The 20,900-nt window shown below is 36.8% G+C and overlaps 1 protein-coding gene and 1 non-coding gene across 2 annotated transcripts; one reads left to right on the top strand and one right to left on the bottom strand.

Annotated features, from left to right (window-relative positions):
* Positions 1-318: 318 nt before the first annotated feature.
* Positions 319-425, bottom strand: LOC118486152. Its single transcript, XR_004878008.1, has one exon. It is a non-coding gene; the product is annotated as a small nucleolar RNA R71 (small nucleolar RNA).
* A 12,412-nt stretch (positions 426-12,837) lies between these two features.
* Positions 12,838-16,149, top strand: LOC110898590. The gene is made up of 4 exons (XM_035981797.1): positions 12,838-12,990; positions 13,054-14,584; positions 14,957-15,545; positions 15,765-16,149. Exons 1-4 carry the CDS (start codon positions 12,838-12,840, stop codon positions 16,147-16,149), a joined length of 2,658 nt encoding a protein of 885 aa, XP_035837690.1.
* Positions 16,150-20,900: the final 4,751 nt, after the last annotated feature.

Here is a 20,900-nt window from a genome sequence, read left to right as displayed (position 1 = left end):
GCTATCAACGCACCCAATGTAGAAGCCAATAACTTCGAACTTCGGCCGCATTTGATATAGATGCTTCAAAACTCCGCAACCTTTCATGGGCTTGCGGACGAGGATCCCCATCTACATATTACTAATTTCTTAGAAATATGTGATACTTTTCGGATCAATGGAGCATCAAATGACGCCATCCGCCTTCGAATGTTTCCTTTCTCACTAAAAGACCGAACAAAAGCTTGGCTTAACGCCCTCCCAGCTGGATCGGTAAACACCTGGGATGAACTAGCCCAAAAATTTCTATATAAGTATTTCCCTCCCGCTAAAAGGGCTAAATTAATGACTGAAATTAATACATATTCACAAGAGGACGTGGAATCCTTATATGAAACTTGGGAAAGGTTCAAGGAGCTATTGCGAAAGTGTCCACATCACGGCCTTGCGATATGGCAACAAGTATCCACTTTCTATAATGGGTTGTTGCCACACACAAGGCAGACACTTGAGTCTAGCTCCGGGGGACTTTTAGGTAATCGCCGCCCGCATGAAATATATAACCAAATTGAGGAAATTGCTCAAACCAATTTTCAGTGGCACACTCCCCGAGGCAATAAATCTATTGCCCCGGGCGCCCATTAGGTTGATGAAAGCACTTCTTTACAAGCCCAAATCGAGGTCCTTTCTTCAAAAATAAAAAAATTGGAAATGACAAAAACAGTCTCGGTTATGGCTTGTGAAGGGTGTGGTGGGCCACATGAAAATTGGAGTTGTATGAAAGAAACGGACGATCAACAAGAGTCGGTAAGCTACATTGATAATAGACCTAGGCCGTCGGGTCCTCCAACGGGCACCTACAACAAGGATGGCGAAATCACCCTAACCTTGGTTGGAGAGAACCCGGCAATAGTAGTAACCAACAAAACCTACAAACAAACTTTCAACAACCAAGAAATGAGTCACAAAATTTCCTTCAACAACAAGGTGGAAAAGAAAGGCTTGAAGATACTATATCTCGCCTTATCTCCGACACTGAAAAGAAAAACTCGGAAAGGTTTCTACAATTAGAATCAAATTTTAGAAATCAACAAGCTAGTATTCAAAACATAGAAAAACAATTAAGTCAACTAGCCCAAAATTTTTCCGAGAGACCACAAGGCGCATTACCAAGCAATACCGAAACAAACCCAAAAGCGCAAGTCCATCTCATCACATTACGAAACCGCACCGTTGGGCCTACGGAAGCGCCACCGCTGACAGAGGAGACTATACCACCGCCTCTACAAGAAAAGGATTCCCCTCCATCATCAGAGCCTACCAAGGCTCCTCGAGTTCTGTACCCCGGTAGGTTAATTCGTCAAAAGACCAATGAGCAATTCGCAAAATTTGAAAGTCTACTAAAACAATTGCATGTCAACATTCCTTTTATTGATGTCCTAACCCAAATGCCTAAATATTCTAAGTTCATGAGGGACTTCCTCACTCATAAAAGGAAAATTGAAACGTTGCAATTAGTTAACTTAGGCGAAGAATGCTCTGCCCTCGTACTCAACAAACTCCCCCAAAAGAAAATCGATCCCGGAAGCTTCACGATTCCTTGCTCGATCGGGGACTCCCCCGTTCGTAATGCACTAGCCGACCTTGGGGCTAGCATTAACCTCATGCCCTCATCAATGTTCAAAAGACTCGGCCTAGGAACAACGAGTCCTACAAAAATAAGCATACAACTTGCTGATCGATCCGTCAAATTCCCGCAAGGTGTCATCAAAAATATCCTAGTAAAGGTAAACAAATTTGCCTACCCGGCCGACTATGTCATACTTGATATGGAAGAAGACACCGAAGTCCCCCTCATACTAGGGAGACCATTTCTCGCCACCGCACAGGCAGTGGTATACATGAATGACGGAACGCTCACCTTAAGGTACGGGGATGGGGAAGTAAAGTTCGGGGTTGGGAAGAGAATAGAGGATGATGACCCGGTCAACTACATGAAGGTTATTGATTCGAGTTTGGATGCTGCTCTCCGACGGTGCAACATGGGATGCAAAATATCCCACTCAGAAAATATATAACCTCACCTTGGGTCTAGCCAAGGACCTTTATAAACGTGGCGCACCATGGAGGCATTCCGCGAAACTATCCTTAGTTTAATTTAATCTTTTAGTTTTAATTTGCAGGAATAAAACACACTCATGGTGGTAAAGGATGATAAGGGAAATGAGAAACATGGCCCCATGCACAAGAACAAGGCCACACGTCAACAATTTCTCCGTTACAGTAGGTTCAGCACGGGCCGTGCCCAACCAACACGGCCCCGTGCTGAACACCCTGCAGAAAAATGCCCAGTTCAGGTAACTGGACACGGGCCGTGTTCACTGGACACGCCCCCGTGTCCAGGCTTCTGTTTCTTTTCTTTAATTATCGTTACTGGCACCTGAACACGGGGCCGTGTCCAGACTGCCAGTAACATAAATTTTGCTTTTAACACCATGTTACACATCTAATCAGCCTAAAAAATTATTTTTGGGACACATTGAGGACAATGTGTAATTTAAGTGTGGGGGGATGCTAAAACCTTGAAATTTTGCAAGTCCTAATAACAAGCCTTACACAAAACTCTATTGGAACCGCTAATCACCCCAAATCTTTTTCAAAAAAAAATTTTTCATTTTTTTTTACTTATCTAAAGTTTAAGTTGGGAATTCTAAGACTAACAAGGTTATATTTTTACAAATTTACAACCGATAGCGTCGTGATAAAAAGAACTAACATAAGAAAATTATGAAACGGCATGACAAGCTTAGTTAAAATTCGATTATATATACTTGATCACATAGAAAAAACCCATTCCCACAAAAAGTGAGTTTTGAGCCTTTATTGAGCATACAAATATACATCTTTACGCTAAATGCTCATTTTTCGTTTCTTGTGTGAATAGCCGCTTGGTTCTTACGACTCTAGAACTTGCCACGACGATTCATTCCCGGTCCTTACCAACTTAAACCCAAGTAAGTAAATGATGGAGGCATTAGGACTAACCCTTTTTCTTTCAAAAGCACTATTTTTTTATTTTTCTTTTCACCTACCCAAAAACTTCCCCTAGTTAACCCCTTTGAGCCTAAACCTTTCATTTCTTTACCCTAAAAACCTTTTTACCCACCAAAAAACCCTTTTTATTTTTACCCTTTATTTTAGTAACAAGCTCGGTTTTCGTGTGACTAAAAAAAAATGAATGAAGTTAGAAATAAACAAACAAAGCTCTTAAAACAAAAGCTTGTTTGAAGAAATACTTCATTAAGAATAAAAAGTCTCTAAAACAAAATGTTTTACGAAAACCGACGCTTTTTACGCTTTTCGCCCTTTTACTAACCACTAACCCAACTACCCACTAACCCAACTACCCACCTTTAGCCCAAGCCTTTACCCAAAAAGTCCTCTTGATATTTACAAAGGTAAAAAGTTAAAAAGGAGGAGGATTGATTGCTTGGCAAGCCTATGGTAGGAATAAGTTCCATGCCGCTCTCGAGTGATTCACTAAAAAAATACACCTTCGGCCGAGTGTGAGTGATTTCTCCCGTGAGGTATGTGAACTTGTATATAAATGGAATTTTAAAAAGGCATGCTATGCCCAAATAAGTAATTTGTTTTATGAAACGTTCTAAATAAATCATAACGAATAGGATTGTAAATAAATAAAAATAAAACCCAATAAAGATCTTGGATTCCCGACACTCTATGACAAGCCAAAATCTTCTCTTCTACCCATTCCATTTGGGAGTGAAAGCCACATATTAAAGAGTTTTGCTTGAGGACAAGCAAAGATTCAAGTGTGGGGGTATTTGATGTGTGTAAAATGCAACATATAAATTACATTAAATGAGGCATAAAACTAACCATTTTTAAGTACTAATGTTGGAAAAAGAGTGTTTTTGTCTTCCTTTTGTATTTTCAGGATTAAATGAGCTCAAATTAACAAAAGAAGCAAAAAGACAGCTAAATCTAACATAAATACAAGAAAAGGAACATAAGTGGATTGCCCGACCCCTCGACAGCATCCTCCCAAGCAAAATAGAGAAGGCAGAAGACTGTACACGCCCCGTGCTCAGCCAGCACGGGGCCGTGCCCAAGAAGCAGCAGAAAAGACAAACCAGTAGAAGCTTCTATTGCCCACCACGGGGCCGTGCCCAGTGAACACGGGGGCGTGGTGAAAGTACTGCAGGCGCATTAATTGTAATTGCGAATTACAATTAATGAAGAGAGAGACTGTCAGACAGGCACGGGGCCGTGCCCAGCGGACACGGGGCCGTGCCCAGCCTTCTGTTCAGTCTATAAATAGGAGTGCTTGGCTTCATTGCAACTCATCCCTTGGCACACCACCTCTCTCACACTTCATCCACCACCCACCACCACCATAACACCATCATCCACCACCATCATCCATTGTCCATCATAGAGTGTGTGAGTCGTCTCGGGATCCAAGATTGATCGTAAGAGTTCTTGACAATCAAGGCCATGTTTGCCTAAGTCTCTTACATCACTTGGTGAAGACAAGTGTTTAGTATAATACTTTTTATTTTTAATCTTTTGCACTTTTTATTTGGTTTTGTATTAATGACTTTAATAACTAGTTGCTTATGTTGAAGGTGATCTTTTCTTATCGTTTGTCCGTGGTGTCTTGGCATTATTTTACTGTCTATATAAAATAAAAGATTTTCACCATTCATATCTCCACGGTCTATATGGAGGTATGTTGGCTACCTGGTCGGGGGTTAAGGGAACGGTTTGGTAAGGGTCTTGCCCTTGTTCAGCGTTTAGAGGTCCTGCAAGGGACCTGGGTCAAATTTAGTAGGATCTTCTTCAATGCCCATAGGTATTGGATGGCGGGGATCCAAACTCTTTGACCCCCTCATAAGTTAACTACTATTAATACTATAACCCGGCTATTTAGGACTGTATCCCTGCTGACTCAGACTACTTAGTCGAGGGTAACGTCACCTCCAAAAGAGGGGCCTACCATAATTTGCATTAATAACTTAATTCATTATCTTCCAATAATCCGACCCTTTAAGATTGTATCCTTGCTGACTCAAACTACTGGGTTGAGGGTAACGTCGCCTTCAAAAGAGGGGCCTACCACAATAACTAAGATAATCTCTTAAATAAGTGCAAAAGTGCGAAAATAATCAAAGGTTATACTAATACACGAGTCGGATCCAAGTGATTCATCTTGTCTATCTGTTTTTATTTTTATTTTCAGAATTTAGTTAGTTTTTATTTTCTTAGTTTAAAAATCTTTTCTAACATTTTTTGATTTGATTAGACGTTGAGGATAAACCGGTACTAAAAGTTCTTGTGTCATTGGACGACCTCGGTATCTTACCAACACTATACTACGTCCACGATGGGTGCACTTGCCCATATGCGTGTTTAGTGTTAGTAAATATCGTGTTTTATAAATTTAAAACTTGGCTAAAAGTGTAAAAATGGCTTAAAATATACATCTAAAACATATACACACTTGCACGCATCACTAAGGATCAATGAAAGCACCAATGTTGTGAATTGATATTTAACACAACTAATTACTTAATCAAATAGACAATGAACAAATGTAGTTCTTGGTATTAATGGAATGATTACAACTATAAGATGTAGGAATCAATATAGTAAACAAACTTTAGAAGATGATGAGAAGACGGATATAGATCTGAGATGGGAGGAGAACACTTAATTTCAGTAAACATTCATCATAATCCCATCCTTGAATCTCTCGGGAATATATATAAGCGAGTCTGCCTTCACGTTCCATAGATCCATTCGCTTGTTGGGCCACCTAAACTGGGCTGGTTTGTTGGGCTTGTCTGGGCTCATATCCAGATTCATAACACATAACCAAACCAAAGTTGGTTGATCAGCGGTAAATAGGCATCAGTATTGGGTTGGTTATGAGTTCCGTCAAAACCAGTTAACCATCAAAGTTTGTGCCTAATATGGTCCTGAAACTAGTTTGGGTTACATGGTCCGATACATAATCCAAAGAGTCCAAATATATACACTTTTGCTAACTATGCATATATAAATTTTAAAAACAACAATAGTGTTAAAACTCAAAATTGTTGTACAAATAGGCCTATTGGGTTACATGATGGTAACCGTTCCGATATCAATTTTCTAAGCTAGAGCTGTCGGTTTTTCATAAGGGCTTAGTTATTTTGAGCTAGGCTACTTTGATTAGGGTGTTTTTCATCACCCATACGATTAGGGATCCGACCATTCAACAAACTTTCCATAGCTTGATCGATTTATATTCAAGATAAAATTTAGGTATAAAATTTATAATGAGGTGAAGTTTGCATAAAATTTAGTGTAGCGGTCATCCCTGATTTTTACTAAAAGCTTCCTTCATCAAGGCAGTGTGAAGTTTTAGTCTGTAGTCTAGACCATTCAACATGATTCACGGAATGTCAGGAAAAGGATTTACTTGGATCAAGATCGGTGATAAATCATAGATGCGAGATCGTTGAAATAGTCAAGTAGATTCTTTGGCTTTCATCCTTTGAAAATAACTACTGAAAAGAAGCATGCTCCTTTTTTTTAGAACAAGGCTGGTTGGTTTGTTTCAATCCATTTCCCCAAAGGGCCCTTTGCAATTCCAAATATGGGCTTGGCTTTGCTCATTAGCTATCACTAATCTTCAGATTGCCAACCAAACCACTAAACATTGTCAAAGAAAATGTAAATGTTTGGTTTTTTTAAATGAACAAAACATATATTTAATGTTTTAAGTAATGCTAAATGACTAGTATTTGACGCATGAAGTAATCTCGGGGCCCAGAATATGAAAATGATTTATGTGTCCAAGTTATTGAGAAAATGGTGCCGTATTATTTTGGACCCATTAAATTATATGGGCCTAAAGCAAGAGTTTGTTTGTTTTATTGGTTAAAGTCGTCCGCAGTGATTGGTTAGGATCAAATATAAAGTCTTCAAAAATAAGAAGTCATAAGAAGGGTATCAAACGAACTCCGATTGACCTCATTCAAGCGCCATTGGAGCCGTCTCATCGAACTCTATAATGTGAGATTTTAGACTTTTGTTTTTAGATGTTAGCTTATAGATTTTAGATTGTTTACATCAGTCTTTTTGTGACTCATTTTGTCTTTTTTCTTTGACATTGTGTTATATTTTTTTGACACTATGTTATATTTTGCGCTCTATTGTGTCTTTGTATATTTTTTTAGGAGTCTTTGTAAAATAACTTTACCCATTAAGTGATCACTCAAATCTTTATATCAAACTACATATTAAATCAAAGATATAGTCGATTAAATAATTCGATTAATGAGTTACTTAGATCAGATTATGGAATTATCATCGTTTATCATTCATTGACTCAAAAAGTTTCGAAAGGCCGTTTTACGTGTTACGTTCTCGTCACCCATCATGATTCATGTATAAATAAAGTCTCTTGAGCCAACACATTCATTTAGAATCAAAACAAATTCGTCTTTTGTAACTTATTTGTGGTTGAGTCATGTAAATCCAAGAATCATTTGTGGTGACAATCGTGTAAATCCGAGTTGTATTATCATTATGACGTCGGGGATGTTGTTCGCTTGTTTATACCCTACTTCTAAAGAAAAAAACAAAAATGTTTGTATAATGGATGTTTTTTTAGGATTATAAAACTACAATGCCTGGTACATAATTTTCATATCAGTTTTAAACATCAATACTTTTCGTAACAAATTCACACAATAATTTGTTTCTCGAATTATTAGATATTATTAAAATTTCTCACTTTTTTTAGAGTAATAGATTTTTGAATCTTCTTTTATTTATATAAAAGAAAATAAGTTGAGAGACCCACCCTTATTTGTTTTTAGCCGTACATGGACAAAACACTCTGTTTGATCCATAAAAAACTAATCAATGATAATGAAAAAATGCCACCTCTAGAGGTGAAAAAAATCGTAACTGGAACTTGGAACTAGACCCGGTAAAAAATACTCGAAATTGGCTTTTTTAATACTCGGGTAGTCTATACTCGAAACCAAAACCGACCATACCCATAGGGTACAAGGGTATGCATTTTGATCTTAATAACTGGATCCGCAACCGGATTCCATCATACCCGATTAATACCCGATGTCAGACAACCCTTAAACAAAAAACCGAAACCGATTATTAAAAATACCCACTTTTTGCACCTCTAGCCACCTCAATACTTTACATGCTATAACTATTAATTTAGTACAACCCCATGTAAATATATAACACGAAATTTATAGTTTGCAAAAATAGTTGCTTAAAAAGTATAAAGTATAGGTGCGTATTTATATATACTATATTACAATACAATATACGAGAGAGGCTCATTTTAAGATACCTAAAAAATAAGAATCTTTTTATTTTTAATGAATAAGGTACAACTTTAAAATGAAGAAAAATTAGTCATTTAAACACTAATTAGTAATTACATTTTAATCCTCCAATCTTATCCCTCAATTTTAACAAAATTATGAATAATTAGGTAGTACTTTAACTTTTCCCCTCCACTATAATTCTTTTATGTATTTTTGCCATATCTTTTAAACTATAACGTTATAAAAACATTCACCGACGGTCTGCTCATTTTTGTCGACATTTCGATATTTGTCTTGGTCAATATCGACGTGCGGAATTAAAATGTACAAGTGGATGACGCCTTAGTGTACAAGTGACCATTACAAAGTAGTAGAATTAGTATATCAATAAACTTATGTAATCATATTAAGAGTTAAATTTATTGGCTCTACTATTATCGAATAATTGTGTCATATTTGTATTTGATTATACTAGAAACTATAAAATGTATTATAGTATAGATTCAATGACTAAATATATTAGTTATATGATAAAACTTCAACAACCTATGTGAATATTTCGATTTTGTATAGATATTATTTGACAAAGTAAAAAATGGCTATATATATATGCTATTTATTAGCATAACTTTGACTCACTTTAGAATGAATATTCTAATTTTGTATAGATGTTATTTGACAAAGTAAAAAATGACTAGATATATATGATATTTATTAGTATTGATTTGACTCACTTTATATTGAATACTCCTCCACATGGTAGTACATATACTATAACAAACCATCTATGAAAAAAGGTGGTAAACAATTAAGTGGGAAACAATATTTAAAATTTAGAACATATAATGTTTTACCCTATAAATACATAGTAATGTACATCTATATTATTTGCTAAACAATACTAGGAAGGGACCCGAATATAAATTTAAAGATTAAAGCTTATATGATTAGTTTGTTTTGTTAGATTATGGTTTTCCATGTCCTTTTTATATATGATATTTTTATTTTCTATGTAATCGTTCACATATTTTGTTTTGCAGATTCATTTGGATGATAAACATACTGATCCGAACAAACCAACAACTCTACAAGTGTTTAAGGTTGCGTCTAAGATTGTATTTTTTTAAGGTGCTACTTTTTTTAATATATTTTTATATTAGCATGCCTAATATGTTACATGGTGTGTATTTTGTTGAAAGATGAGGATGATAATAATGTTGAAATTATTTATTATGGTGCAATGTTTAGTTCCTTGGATCTTTACCATGAATTTAGTGATGAGGTAATATTAATGTTTGTTTTATCTTTTTTAACTTGTGTTTAAATTTTGCATTTTTTTAAAGATCGGATGTTTGAAACTCAAAGAAAGAGATCCAAGAAGCTCTTTGAATGAAAATGAAGTCAAATTATTGATCTTGTCGGTTTTGATGATAATGACGAAGAAGGCATCCTTGAAGATACAGTAGATCCAAGCACTAATCTGAAAACTCAATTTGAGATACCTTGGGTGTCAATTCAGAAGCATAAAAGATTTCATGCAGTTTAACTTTTATGTTTCTTTGAACGTTTTGTTTGTTTTTTATCAATATCATATTTTTCATTTGTTCATTTTAATAACTATTAGTCTCATTTAGTCTATTTTAATAACTATAACTCACACGGACCGTTTCTCTACAACCACCGATTCCGTGCTTGCTCCCACTACTTTTTAACGATTTCTTTCCACAAATCTCCAACAAGGTATGTTCCTAACATCTAAATTAGTTCGTTTAATGCTTTGCATGAAGAATAACATCAAGATTTGGGGAAAAATCTAAGGTTCTCGAACTTGACCCGTGTCAATCCGAAATTTTTTCTTAGATCTTGTTAGTAGTAGATAGTAAAAGTGTTTTGAAGAGTAAGACATCAAACCATAGTTGAAAAATGGGCGATTAATCACGTGATTTATGCAAACCCTTGTTCATAACCTAAAAATTAAAAATTAAGGGGTAGAACGGGTAGTTTGCTTGAAATTGGCACTTGGGGTTTGTTTTTCGGGGTAAACCGCACATGAGGGACCAAAAAATTCAGACTTTTCGAAGTCGGCTTGAAAAACTTGGATTTTGGTGCAAACAGTAGGTTTTCGAAGCGATACCTCCTAGGCATAGGGTCGTGCCTCCTGAATAACTTGTCGCACGGGGTCGTGCCTCTCAGGCACGAGGCCGTGTGCAGACCCCAGTTTTTTTGTCAAAACCCTAGCCCCAACTTCCTCTTTTTTTTCTACAACACACACACCTTATCTCCATTTTCACCACACATAACACACACTTGCGTGTGTAGTTACCAGAGAGATTGAGAGAGAGAGAGAGAGAGAGAGATGAAACTGTAACATCCTATTTTGTGAACCAATAAAATTATATTTAAAATTTATAATTTATATATTGTTGAACGACTAAGTAACGAGTAAAATGGTCAGTTGAAATATTTAGTTGAAATATGAGACCGTTTAATATTAATAATTAAATATAATATTTTATTTACCTTACTCCGTTTTTAATGAAACTTAGGTTAAAACGTAGATAAAAATATGCTCGTTCTAATGACATATTCGTCGTTTTATAAAACATCATATTTTAAAAGTTATACAAGAAAAACGAGTGAAACAGCTGAATTAATATAACTAAGCTAGCTAGCTAGCACGTCAAGCTAGCTAGCAAGCACGTCAATGGCCCCATTGCCCAGAAAGGAATTGAGGTGCCTGCTTGCTTCATATATATATATAGGAGTTAAATTGTAGGATTTTAGATACACCAAAATTTTAACGGGAACGCTCTAGTATTGAGAATCCCGCGTATACGATACCCCGTTGGGTGTTGTTAGTAGTCGTTTTTGGAGCACGAGTAGGAGCAGGAGTAGGGAAACTCTACATCAACGTGCCGTAGATAGTCTTGAGGTATACTCTCGTTTAAGTTATGTTTAGTTATTTATTATTTATTTTTAGTAGTTAATATTAGTTTTATTATTAGTAATAATATATTAGTGGTAGTAGTGTTAGTATTATTTTTAGGTACTAGGGTTATTGTCAGGGGCGGGTATAGGGTAGCCTAGCCTTAGTTAGGCATAGACTGATCAACCATGCTTAAACAAGGTAGGGTTAACCAATATCCAACCATGATAATGACTAGTTAGGTGTACCATTACCTAACTTAGGATTATGTAAATTGTGTCAGGACCTTGAGATAGTACCTGATTATACTAGCAATTGTATCAACGGTTAGCTACTAGCAAGATGTGAGTTTTATGAATGCTTTTCAAATGTGAACATGCTTGTCCTAAACTATAATAATATGGCATGACTGTTGTACGCATGTATATAACCTGAGCATGACATACACATGATATTGTGGTCCCTTATACGTGCCGCTACGGCGGGATTTGTCAGTACTACACCTGTGGTGTAGTGGGCATTAACTGTATGGTTATGTAAGTTACGTGGTAACGTTGGGTTATGATAACATGGGCGGGTACAAGTCATGAGTAAATAATGTGAATTGTAAATTGTGTATATTCATAAACTCACCAGTGTAATATCTGACGTCTTTTAAGCATGTGTCACAGGAAATGATGGTTAGTCTTGGGCGGGTTGTTTATCTCGGATAGGCGTGACTAGTGAAATAAAGTATCTCAAACTTTCTTATCTGGTGGAAATTTTGCGTGCTCAGCTAATAGTAGTTTGACCAAACTTTGTACCTTTAAGTTTCCAACTTTTGTACATTACCGTTTGTATCAATAACGTAAGTGTTTACTGGTAAGTTGGTATCAATTGTGTATGGTGCATCCTTATCTGGGTGTGGTGTCACAGTTGGTATCAGAGCCAAAGGTTTTAGCGAATTAGGTATTTGGTATGGATACCTAGGCTTCAACCTAAGAGAACACGCCAGCTTATGTAATTTTAGGATGCTCTGGCTGACTTTGAAATACGAATAATAGATAAATCCGGGTATGAACTTACTAAGGATATAAAGTCATTAGAAAATACCCATAGTAATAATTACAACCTATAAATCCTCATTTCGTTACCACTTTGTACACACTGCCCTTAACAATAATTACTCGTAAATCTTGTCTTCTTTACTCGTTAGGAGAAAATAATAGTAATAATAATAATAATAATAATAAAATCTAAAAGATAAAATGTAATACGTATATGTTGTATACATGAAGTGCATATATATAATGATACTTGTGTATTATTTGAGTAAGTAATATTTCTTCTCAATCAAGTATCATAGAGTAAAAAAAAATAAATGAAGGCGGCCAGTAGCGTAGTTCATTGTTAATATAAATAGATGCCAACCTCCTTCATACAAATCATACACAACCTTCTCTCGCACATAAAGCACATGAGCAGAAAATGTCGGCAGATCCTTCGGTTAACAACAATCGTTAACCTAACCCATCAGTTAATCCTGCTCGTCATAGCGAACCTGTAAACTTAGGAGATGACATGATCGATCGGATTGCCGTCCGAGTTGCGCAAATCCTTGCCAACGCACAGGGACGCGAACGTCAGAATACAGAACGATCAGGGCAATCTGAGGGAAGCACTGCACCTACACCTACACCAACTCCACGAGAAGAACCTCGCCAGGAAAAGAAGGTAGATGATACGAAAGTATCTAAAGCTGTAGAAACATAAATCTCTAAAGAATGTAATTACAAGACTTTCATTTCATGTAATCCTCCTTCATTCGACGGGAAGAAAGGTGCTATTGAGGCACATGAATGGCTAAGTGAGGTAGAAGCCATTCTAGACGTCAGTGATTGCCATGAAAGAAATAAAGTTAGGTTTGCTGTTCATTTGTTTAAATCCGAAGCCTTATTTTGGTGGAGGATACAAAAGCAAACTAGAGGTGATGATCTGGCACATCACCTGAGTTGGAAGGAGTTTTCAGAACTGTTTACAAATTACTTCTGTCCACCAAGCGAAACTGACAGAATAGAAAAGGAATTTTTGCATCTTGAACTCGGGAATAAGACATACCGGGAATATGTCACCAAATCCAATGAAATGTCTCGAATAGTGTCTTACTTGGTGAACCCTAAAGAAAATCGTATTCGAAGATTCCTGTGGGGACTCCCCACAGAATATCGCACGTTTATCAAGTCTACCAAACCAACTACCTATCATGATGCGGTAGAGGCCGGGGCAACTATCGCCACTGAGATCCAACAAAAGAAAACCCCAGAAACTATCCCGAAAAGGAAATGGGAAAACTACCAAGAACAAAAGAAACCCAATTACAGAGATTTCAAGAGGCAAAGAGGACCCCCACCTAGGTGCCCAACTTGTGGAAAAGGACATTCCGGTCCATGTAACCAGTTAGTCTGTAGAAACTGTAAGAAACCTGGACACAACTATCGTGATTGTAGAGAGCCACGTAAGTGTTTTAAATGTGGAGAGACGGGCCACTATAGTGATAGCTGTCCTAAGAGGAATGAGGAACCTAATAAAGCAAGAGGGAGAGCTTTTGTTCTGAATACTGAAGAGGCTCGTAGGAACCCTGATGTCATAACAGGTACATTTCTCCTTAACAACTTTTATGCTAAAATACTATTTGATACTGGTACTGATAGAAGTTTTATATCTGAGCACTTTAGAGTTTTGATTCATCAGACTCCTTGTAAGCTAGATAAGCCATTTATAGTAGAACTAGCAGATGGGAGGGAAGAAGAAATTGTGAGAGTGGTAAAGGATTGTACCATCCAGATTAGTAAGACCCCAATATCCATAGACTTACTACCACTGAAACTTGGAGAGTTCGACGTAGTAATAGGAATGGATTGGTTATCTAGTCACCAAGCTCAAATATTGTGTGATAAGAAGCAAATTCAAATTAAGGACCCAAAAGGGGGAACTGTAACAATTGATGGGGAAAGACCTAGTAAACCCATAAGTTTTATTTCCATGTTAAAAGTATCCAAGTGTATTCAAAAGGGTCATTTAGCTTACCTAGTATATGCACTAGAGGCAAAGGAAGAAAAGAAACTAGAAGAGGTAGCAGTAGTGGCTGAATTCCCTGAAGTATTCCCTGAAGATCTTCCCGGATTACCACCTGACAAACAAATTGAGTTTAGAATCGACTTGATCCCAGGAGCAACCCCTATTGTCAAAGCCCCGTACCGCCTTGCCCCGACTGAAATGAAAGAGTTGAGAAACCAACTCCAGGAGTTACTAGACAAAGGATTCATACGTCCTAGCACGTCACCATGGGGAGTGCCGATTCTCTTTGTCAAGAAGAAAGATGGCTCAATGAGGATGTGTATTGATTATAGTGACCTGAATAAGATCACTATAAAGAATCGATACCCACTCCCAAGAATCGATGATCTTTTTGATCACTTACAAGGCGCAAGCTACTTCTCGAAGATAGACCTAAGATCTGGGTATCATCAATTAAAGGTTAGAGAAGAAGATATACCCAAGACTGCCTTTAGGACAAGGTATGGTCACTACGAGTTCCTAGTGATGCCTTTCGGCCTCACTAATGCACCAGCTGCCTTCATGGACCTTATGAACCAAGTCTGCAAACCATACTTGGATCAATTTGTAATCGTCTTCATAGATGATATCCTAATCTACTCTAAGAGTAGAGAAACACACGAGGGTCATCTCCGTGCCATTCTTAAGTTACTAAAAGAAGAAAAACTTTATGCCAAGTTCAGTAAGTGTGAATTCTGGACTAGGGAAGTCCAATTTTTAGGGCGTGTTGTTAATGAAAAGGGCATACAAGTGGACCCTACAAAGATTGAAGTAGTTAAGAATTGGGAGGCACCAAGAAATCCCACAGAAATTCGACGTTTCCTAGGGCTAGCAGGGTATTATAGAAGGTTCATTCAAGATTTCTCTAAGATAACGATGCCTCTAACGACACTGACTCAGAAAAATACCCCATTTGTCTGGGGCAGCCAACAAGAGGAAGCTTTTAATCTTTTGAAAACAAAGTTATCCAGTGCCCCAGTACTTGCATTACCCGAGGGTACCGAAGATTTTGTAGTATATTGTGATGCTTCTCATTATGGACTAGGGTGTGTGTTGATGCAAAGAGGCAAAGTTATCGCCTATGCATCTCAACAGTTAAAGATACATGAAAGAAATTACACCACCCATGATCTAGAACTCGGAGCAGTAGTATTTGCCCTCAAGATATGGAGGCATTACTTATATGGAACTAAGTGTGTGATCTACACTGATCACCAAAGCCTAAAGTATATATTTGAGCAAAAGATGTTGAACATGAGACAGAGGAGATGGATGGAGTTGTTGAATGACTATGATTGTGAAATTCGTTACCATCCAGGAAAAGCTAATGTAGTAGCAGATGCCCTTAGTCGGAAGGACAAAGTTAAATCTTTAAGAATACGTGCATCTAGAATTGAAGTGAAAATATGTTTACTAGAACGAATTAAGGATGCACAGACACATGCCCTGAAAGTTGAGCAGATTAACAAAGAAAGGATGGTGGGAAAACAAGAACTACTTGTTAAAGGAGAAGATGGAATACTAAGACTCCACAATAGGATTTGGATACCTATTGTGGGAGGACTCAGGGATATGGTGCTGGAAGAAGCACATAGATCAAAGTATACAATGCATCCTGGCAGTACGAAGATGTACAAGAATATTCGAGATGAATATTGGTGGCCAGGGATGAAGCAATCAATCAATGAATATGTGGAAAAATGCATGACGTGTTCACAGGTCAAAACAGAACATCAGAAGCCTGCAGGATGTTTAATCCAACCCGAGATCCCTTAATGGAAATGGGAGATGATAACCATGGATTTCATTACTAAACTTCCACGAACTAAGAATGGTCACGATACTATTTAGGTTATAGTAGATCGTTTAACTAAGTCTGCTCATTTCTTGCCAATACGAGAAGATTATAAAATGGATAAATTAGCAAGAATTTATGTCAAAGAAATTGTCACCCGTCATGGAGTACCTATCTCCATTATATCAGATAGAGATAACCGTTTTACGTCCAGATTTTGGCAAAGCTTCCAAAAGGAATTGGGAACAAAAGTAAATTTAAGTACGGCTTATCACCCACAGACAGATGGCCAAAGTGAAAGAACCATACAAACACTGGAAGACATGCTTAGGGCATGTGTGATAGACTTTGGAGGAAACTAGGATGAGCATTTACCTCTAATAGAGTTTGCATAAAATAACAGTTATCACGCAAGCATCAAGGCGGCTCCGTTTGAAGCACTATATGGAAGGAAGTGTCGTACCCCAGTTTGTTGGACTGAGTTTGGTAGAAATCCATTAGCTGGACCCAAAATTATTGAAGAAACTACCAATAAAATCATACAAATCCGAGAAATAATGAAGACTGCTAGAGATAGACAGAAAAGTTATGCCGACAGACGAAGAAGACCCTTAGAATTTCAAGTTGGCGACAAGGTATTACTTAAGGTCTCGCCTTGGAAAGGTATCATTCGTTTCAGGAAGAAAGGAAAACTAAGTCCGCGCTATATTGGACCATTTGAGATAACCGAAAGAGTTGGTCCTGTAGCATATAGGTTAAAATTGCCAACAGAATTACAAGGAATTCATGACACGTTTCACGTGTCAAATTTAAGAAAGTGTCTAGCGGACGAGTCACTTAAGATACCCTGGCAGGAGATCCAGATAAATGACAAGTTAAACTTCACAGAGCGCCCCATTCAGATCATAGATCGACGCATAAAGAAATTAAGAAACAGGGAGTTTCCTCTAGTACGAGTCAAATGGGATGCAAGGAGAGGACTTGAAGAGACATGGGAAAAAGAAGACGCGATGAAACAAAAATATCCACATCTCTTTGCTTAAATTTCGCGGACGAAATTTCTATAAGGTGGGGAGAGTTGTAACATCCTGTTTTGTGAACCAATAAAATTATATTTAAAATTTATAATTTATATATTGTTGAACGACTAAGTAACGAGTAAAATGGTTAGTTGAAATATTTAGTTGAAATATGAGACCGTTTAATATTAATAATTAAATATATTATTTTATTTACCTTACTCCGTTTTTAATGAAACTTAGGTTAAAACGTAGATAAAAATATGCTCGTTCTAATGACATATTCGTCGTTTTATAAAACATCATATTTTAAAAGTTATACAAGAAAAACGAGTGAAACAGCTGAATTAATATAACTAAGCTAGCTAGCTAGCACGTCAAGCTAGCTAGCAAGCACGTCAATGTCCACATCGCCCAGAAAGAAATTGAGGTGCCTGCTTGCTTCATATATATATATATATATATAGGAGTTAAATTATAGGATTTTAGATACACCAAAATTTTAACGGGAACGCTCTAGTATTGAGAATCCCGCGTATACGATACCCCGTTGGGTGTTGTTAGTAGTCGTTTTTGGAGCACGAGTAGGAGCAGGAGTAGGGAAACTCTACATCAACGTGCCGTAGATAGTCTTGAGGTATACTCTCGTTTAAGTTATGTTTAGTTATTTATTATTTATTTTTAGTAGTTAATATTAGTAATAATATATTAGTGGTAGTAGTGTTAGTATTATTTTTAGGTACTAGGGTTATTGTCAGGGGCGGGTATTGGGTAGCCTAGCCTTAGTTAGGCATGGACTGATCAACCATGCTTAAACAAGGTAGGGTTAACCAATATCTAACCATGATAATGACTAGTTAGGTGTACCATTACCTAACTTAGGATTATGTAAATTGTGTCAGGACCTTGAGATAGTACCTGATCATACTAGCAATTGTATCAACGGTTAGCTACTAGCAAGAGGTGAGTTTTATGAATGCTTTTCAAATGTGAACATGCTTGTCCTAAACTGTAATAATATGGCATGACTGTTGTACGCATGTATATAACCTGAGCATGACATACACATGATATTTGTGGTCCCTTATACGTGCCGCTACGGCGGGATTTGTCGGTACTACACCTGTGCTGTAGTGGGCATTAACTGTATGGTTTTGTAAGTTACGTGGTAACGTTGGGTTATGATAACATGGGCGGGTACAAGTCATGATTAAATAATGTGAATTGTAAATTGTGTATATTCATAAACTTACCAATGTAATATCTGACGTCTTTTAAGCATGTGTCACAGGAAATGATGGTTAGTCTTGGGCGGGTTGTTTATCTCGGATAGGCATGACTAGTGAAATAAAGTATCTCAAACTTTCTTATCTGGTGGAAATTTTGCGTGATCAGCTAATAGTAGTTTGACCAAACTTTGTACCTTTAAGTTTCCAACTTTTGTACATTCCGTTTGTATCAATAACTTAAGTGTTTACTGGTAAGTTGGTATCAATTGTGTATGGTGCATCCTTATCTGGGTGTGGTGTCACAGAAACCACTGGAGATTTTGGTATGCACACATCATGAGATTTAAACAGTTGTTCTTGGAAACATTATCGTCGCCAAAGTTGTTGAAGATTTGAGAGTTAGGGTTTCATTTAAAGACGAAGACGATGCTGATGGTGGTCGGGTCAGGTGTGGGTGGCGTGATGGTTGTTGGATTCGGTGGGTCAGTCGGATTTGGGTGTGTATGGTGGTGGTTTAACGACGCCACCAACTCCCTACGTCCCAGATCTGAATCGGATTTGGTGGGTTTCATTCGAACACACAAACACTGAATCTGAATCACCCACTCTTTGACGACATCACCATCTCCCTATGTTCCAGATCTGAATCATCCAGATATTAGTAAATTTTAAAACTGTAACGTAGAAACTACTATTCTTGAGATTGATTGAGTGTTTGTTCGTCTGTTGCTTTGAATTTAGAGTCTGTTAATGTTTGATTCAGTTCTGATCGAAGATGATGATGGTTGAAACCCTTTTAAAAACCCTTTTCAGGAATCGGTTTTCTTGGGCATATGTATCAAGAAAAAGGTGAAATTTGAGGGGAAATTGGACTGTTTACAAAGTGGGATTGAAGAGGGTTTTGGGGAAGAAGATGAGAGAGAGAAAGGGTTTTGATCAATATGTTGTTGGATACTTGTTGTGCTGTGTGTAGTTTTGATCACGTTTTGTTCTCATCCCAAAATTATCTGCAGATGTGGGTTAAAAAGAAACCAGGAAGAAGGAGTAATGATAAATTACCATTATACCCATCATGTGCATGTCATGTGTCTAATAATTAACTAGAGTTTGGGGTTGAGTTAGACTCAGAGGCCAAAATAGTTAGTTATAGAAACAATGAGGGCACATATATTTAAAAAAATCTTATTTTGGACTAATATAGTAAAACTAATGTAACCACAGAGACCAAAAACGTAATTTACTCTTATTTATATTATAGAACCTCGTATGATACACGAGTCTCTATAACCTAGTAAATAAATATATGAATTTATTTTACATAACTAAAATATAAAATTTAGAATTTCAGTAAGTTTTATGTCTATTAAAAGTTATAAACTTATCACTTTACAAGTGTATATACACATAGATACATCATCCATACAAGTTTATATACAAAGAATTTATAAATTCTTAAACTCTATTAAAATTGAAACATAATTATAGCTTAAATTATGCCCGTTTAACTTTTGGACCTTTTATGATATGTTTTCTTTTATAAAGCTGGTTTATGTAAGAGCCTGCAAGTTTTTGAATCCGTAACTTATAAAAATCAGTTATATCATTACTCCATTTTTTTTTCATACGAGATGCGCTAAGTATATCTGACAGTTCGTTTAACTTATGACTAGTTTTTTTATATAAGAAATGAATAGTATAACATAAAGATTATGTTACAAATATCTCTTGAGGGTCACAAAGAAAAAAGGAAAAGAAACATAAAAGTGTAGATTCACGTACAGATCATATGGGATTGTTTAGTACGAAATAAATGAAGCGAGACAGGTGTCGAGTTGGTTTGGTTAAAATATGTTAATTGTGTTGGTTAGACCCACCCAACCCAAGGATGTCTTTGGAGACAACACGCATCCCCCCTTCCTACCAAACAAAAAGTACCCAACTCTACTTTTTTTTTTCTTCAACGTGTCACTCCCTCATAAATATCCAGATTTAAAAACAACAATATCTTTCCACTTTTTTGGGGGTCTTCTATAATCAAAAAAATCATTTATAATTTTTTTTGAAAGGTGTGAATTATTCTCGAATATCAGGGGTCTAGTATACGCTGTTTTAATCGGGTCCGTGTTAGAGAGCTCCTCCGCATAATAAATCCCCAATTTAAACCCCTCAATAAGAAACCTCTATTACCTAGACTCGAACTTGAGATCTGAAGGAGAAAACTCACCCGAACCAACTATAGGTGGAACTTAAATACTCGTGGCCATCACTAGAGCACTAGTGATGGTTAAATTATATTATATTATATACTATATAATTCGCAACATTTGGTTGCATTAAAGCTTGTACATCAAGCTTTGTAGACATTTTATTGCATTAAAGCTTGTACATCAAGCTTTGTAGACGTATTATGCATCTTATGGTTGTACTCAATGTGGGTTTACAACTTTGAGCCAAAATGATTATTGCGTAGGGTGTCCCATGATA

The sequence above is a fragment of the Helianthus annuus genome, chromosome 13, assembly GCF_002127325.2.
Source record: "Helianthus annuus cultivar XRQ/B chromosome 13, HanXRQr2.0-SUNRISE, whole genome shotgun sequence".
NCBI classification, from domain to species: Eukaryota; Viridiplantae; Streptophyta; class Magnoliopsida; order Asterales; family Asteraceae; genus Helianthus; species Helianthus annuus.
The sequence above is the reverse complement of the archived record's forward strand: the minus strand, read 5'-3'. Positions and strand labels throughout refer to the sequence as shown.

Coding starts and splice junctions, on each gene's coding strand:
- LOC110898590 (XM_035981797.1), top strand. CDS start 12,838: ATGATCGATCGGATTGCCGTCCGAGTTGCGCAAATCCTTGCCAACGCA. Junction 12,991..13,053: donor AACCTCGCCAGGAAAAGAAG/GTAGATGATACG, acceptor TGTAATTACAAG/ACTTTCATTTCATGTAATCC. Junction 14,585..14,956: donor ACTAGACAAAGGATTCATAC/GTCCTAGCACGT, acceptor TCGTCTTCATAG/ATGATATCCTAATCTACTCT.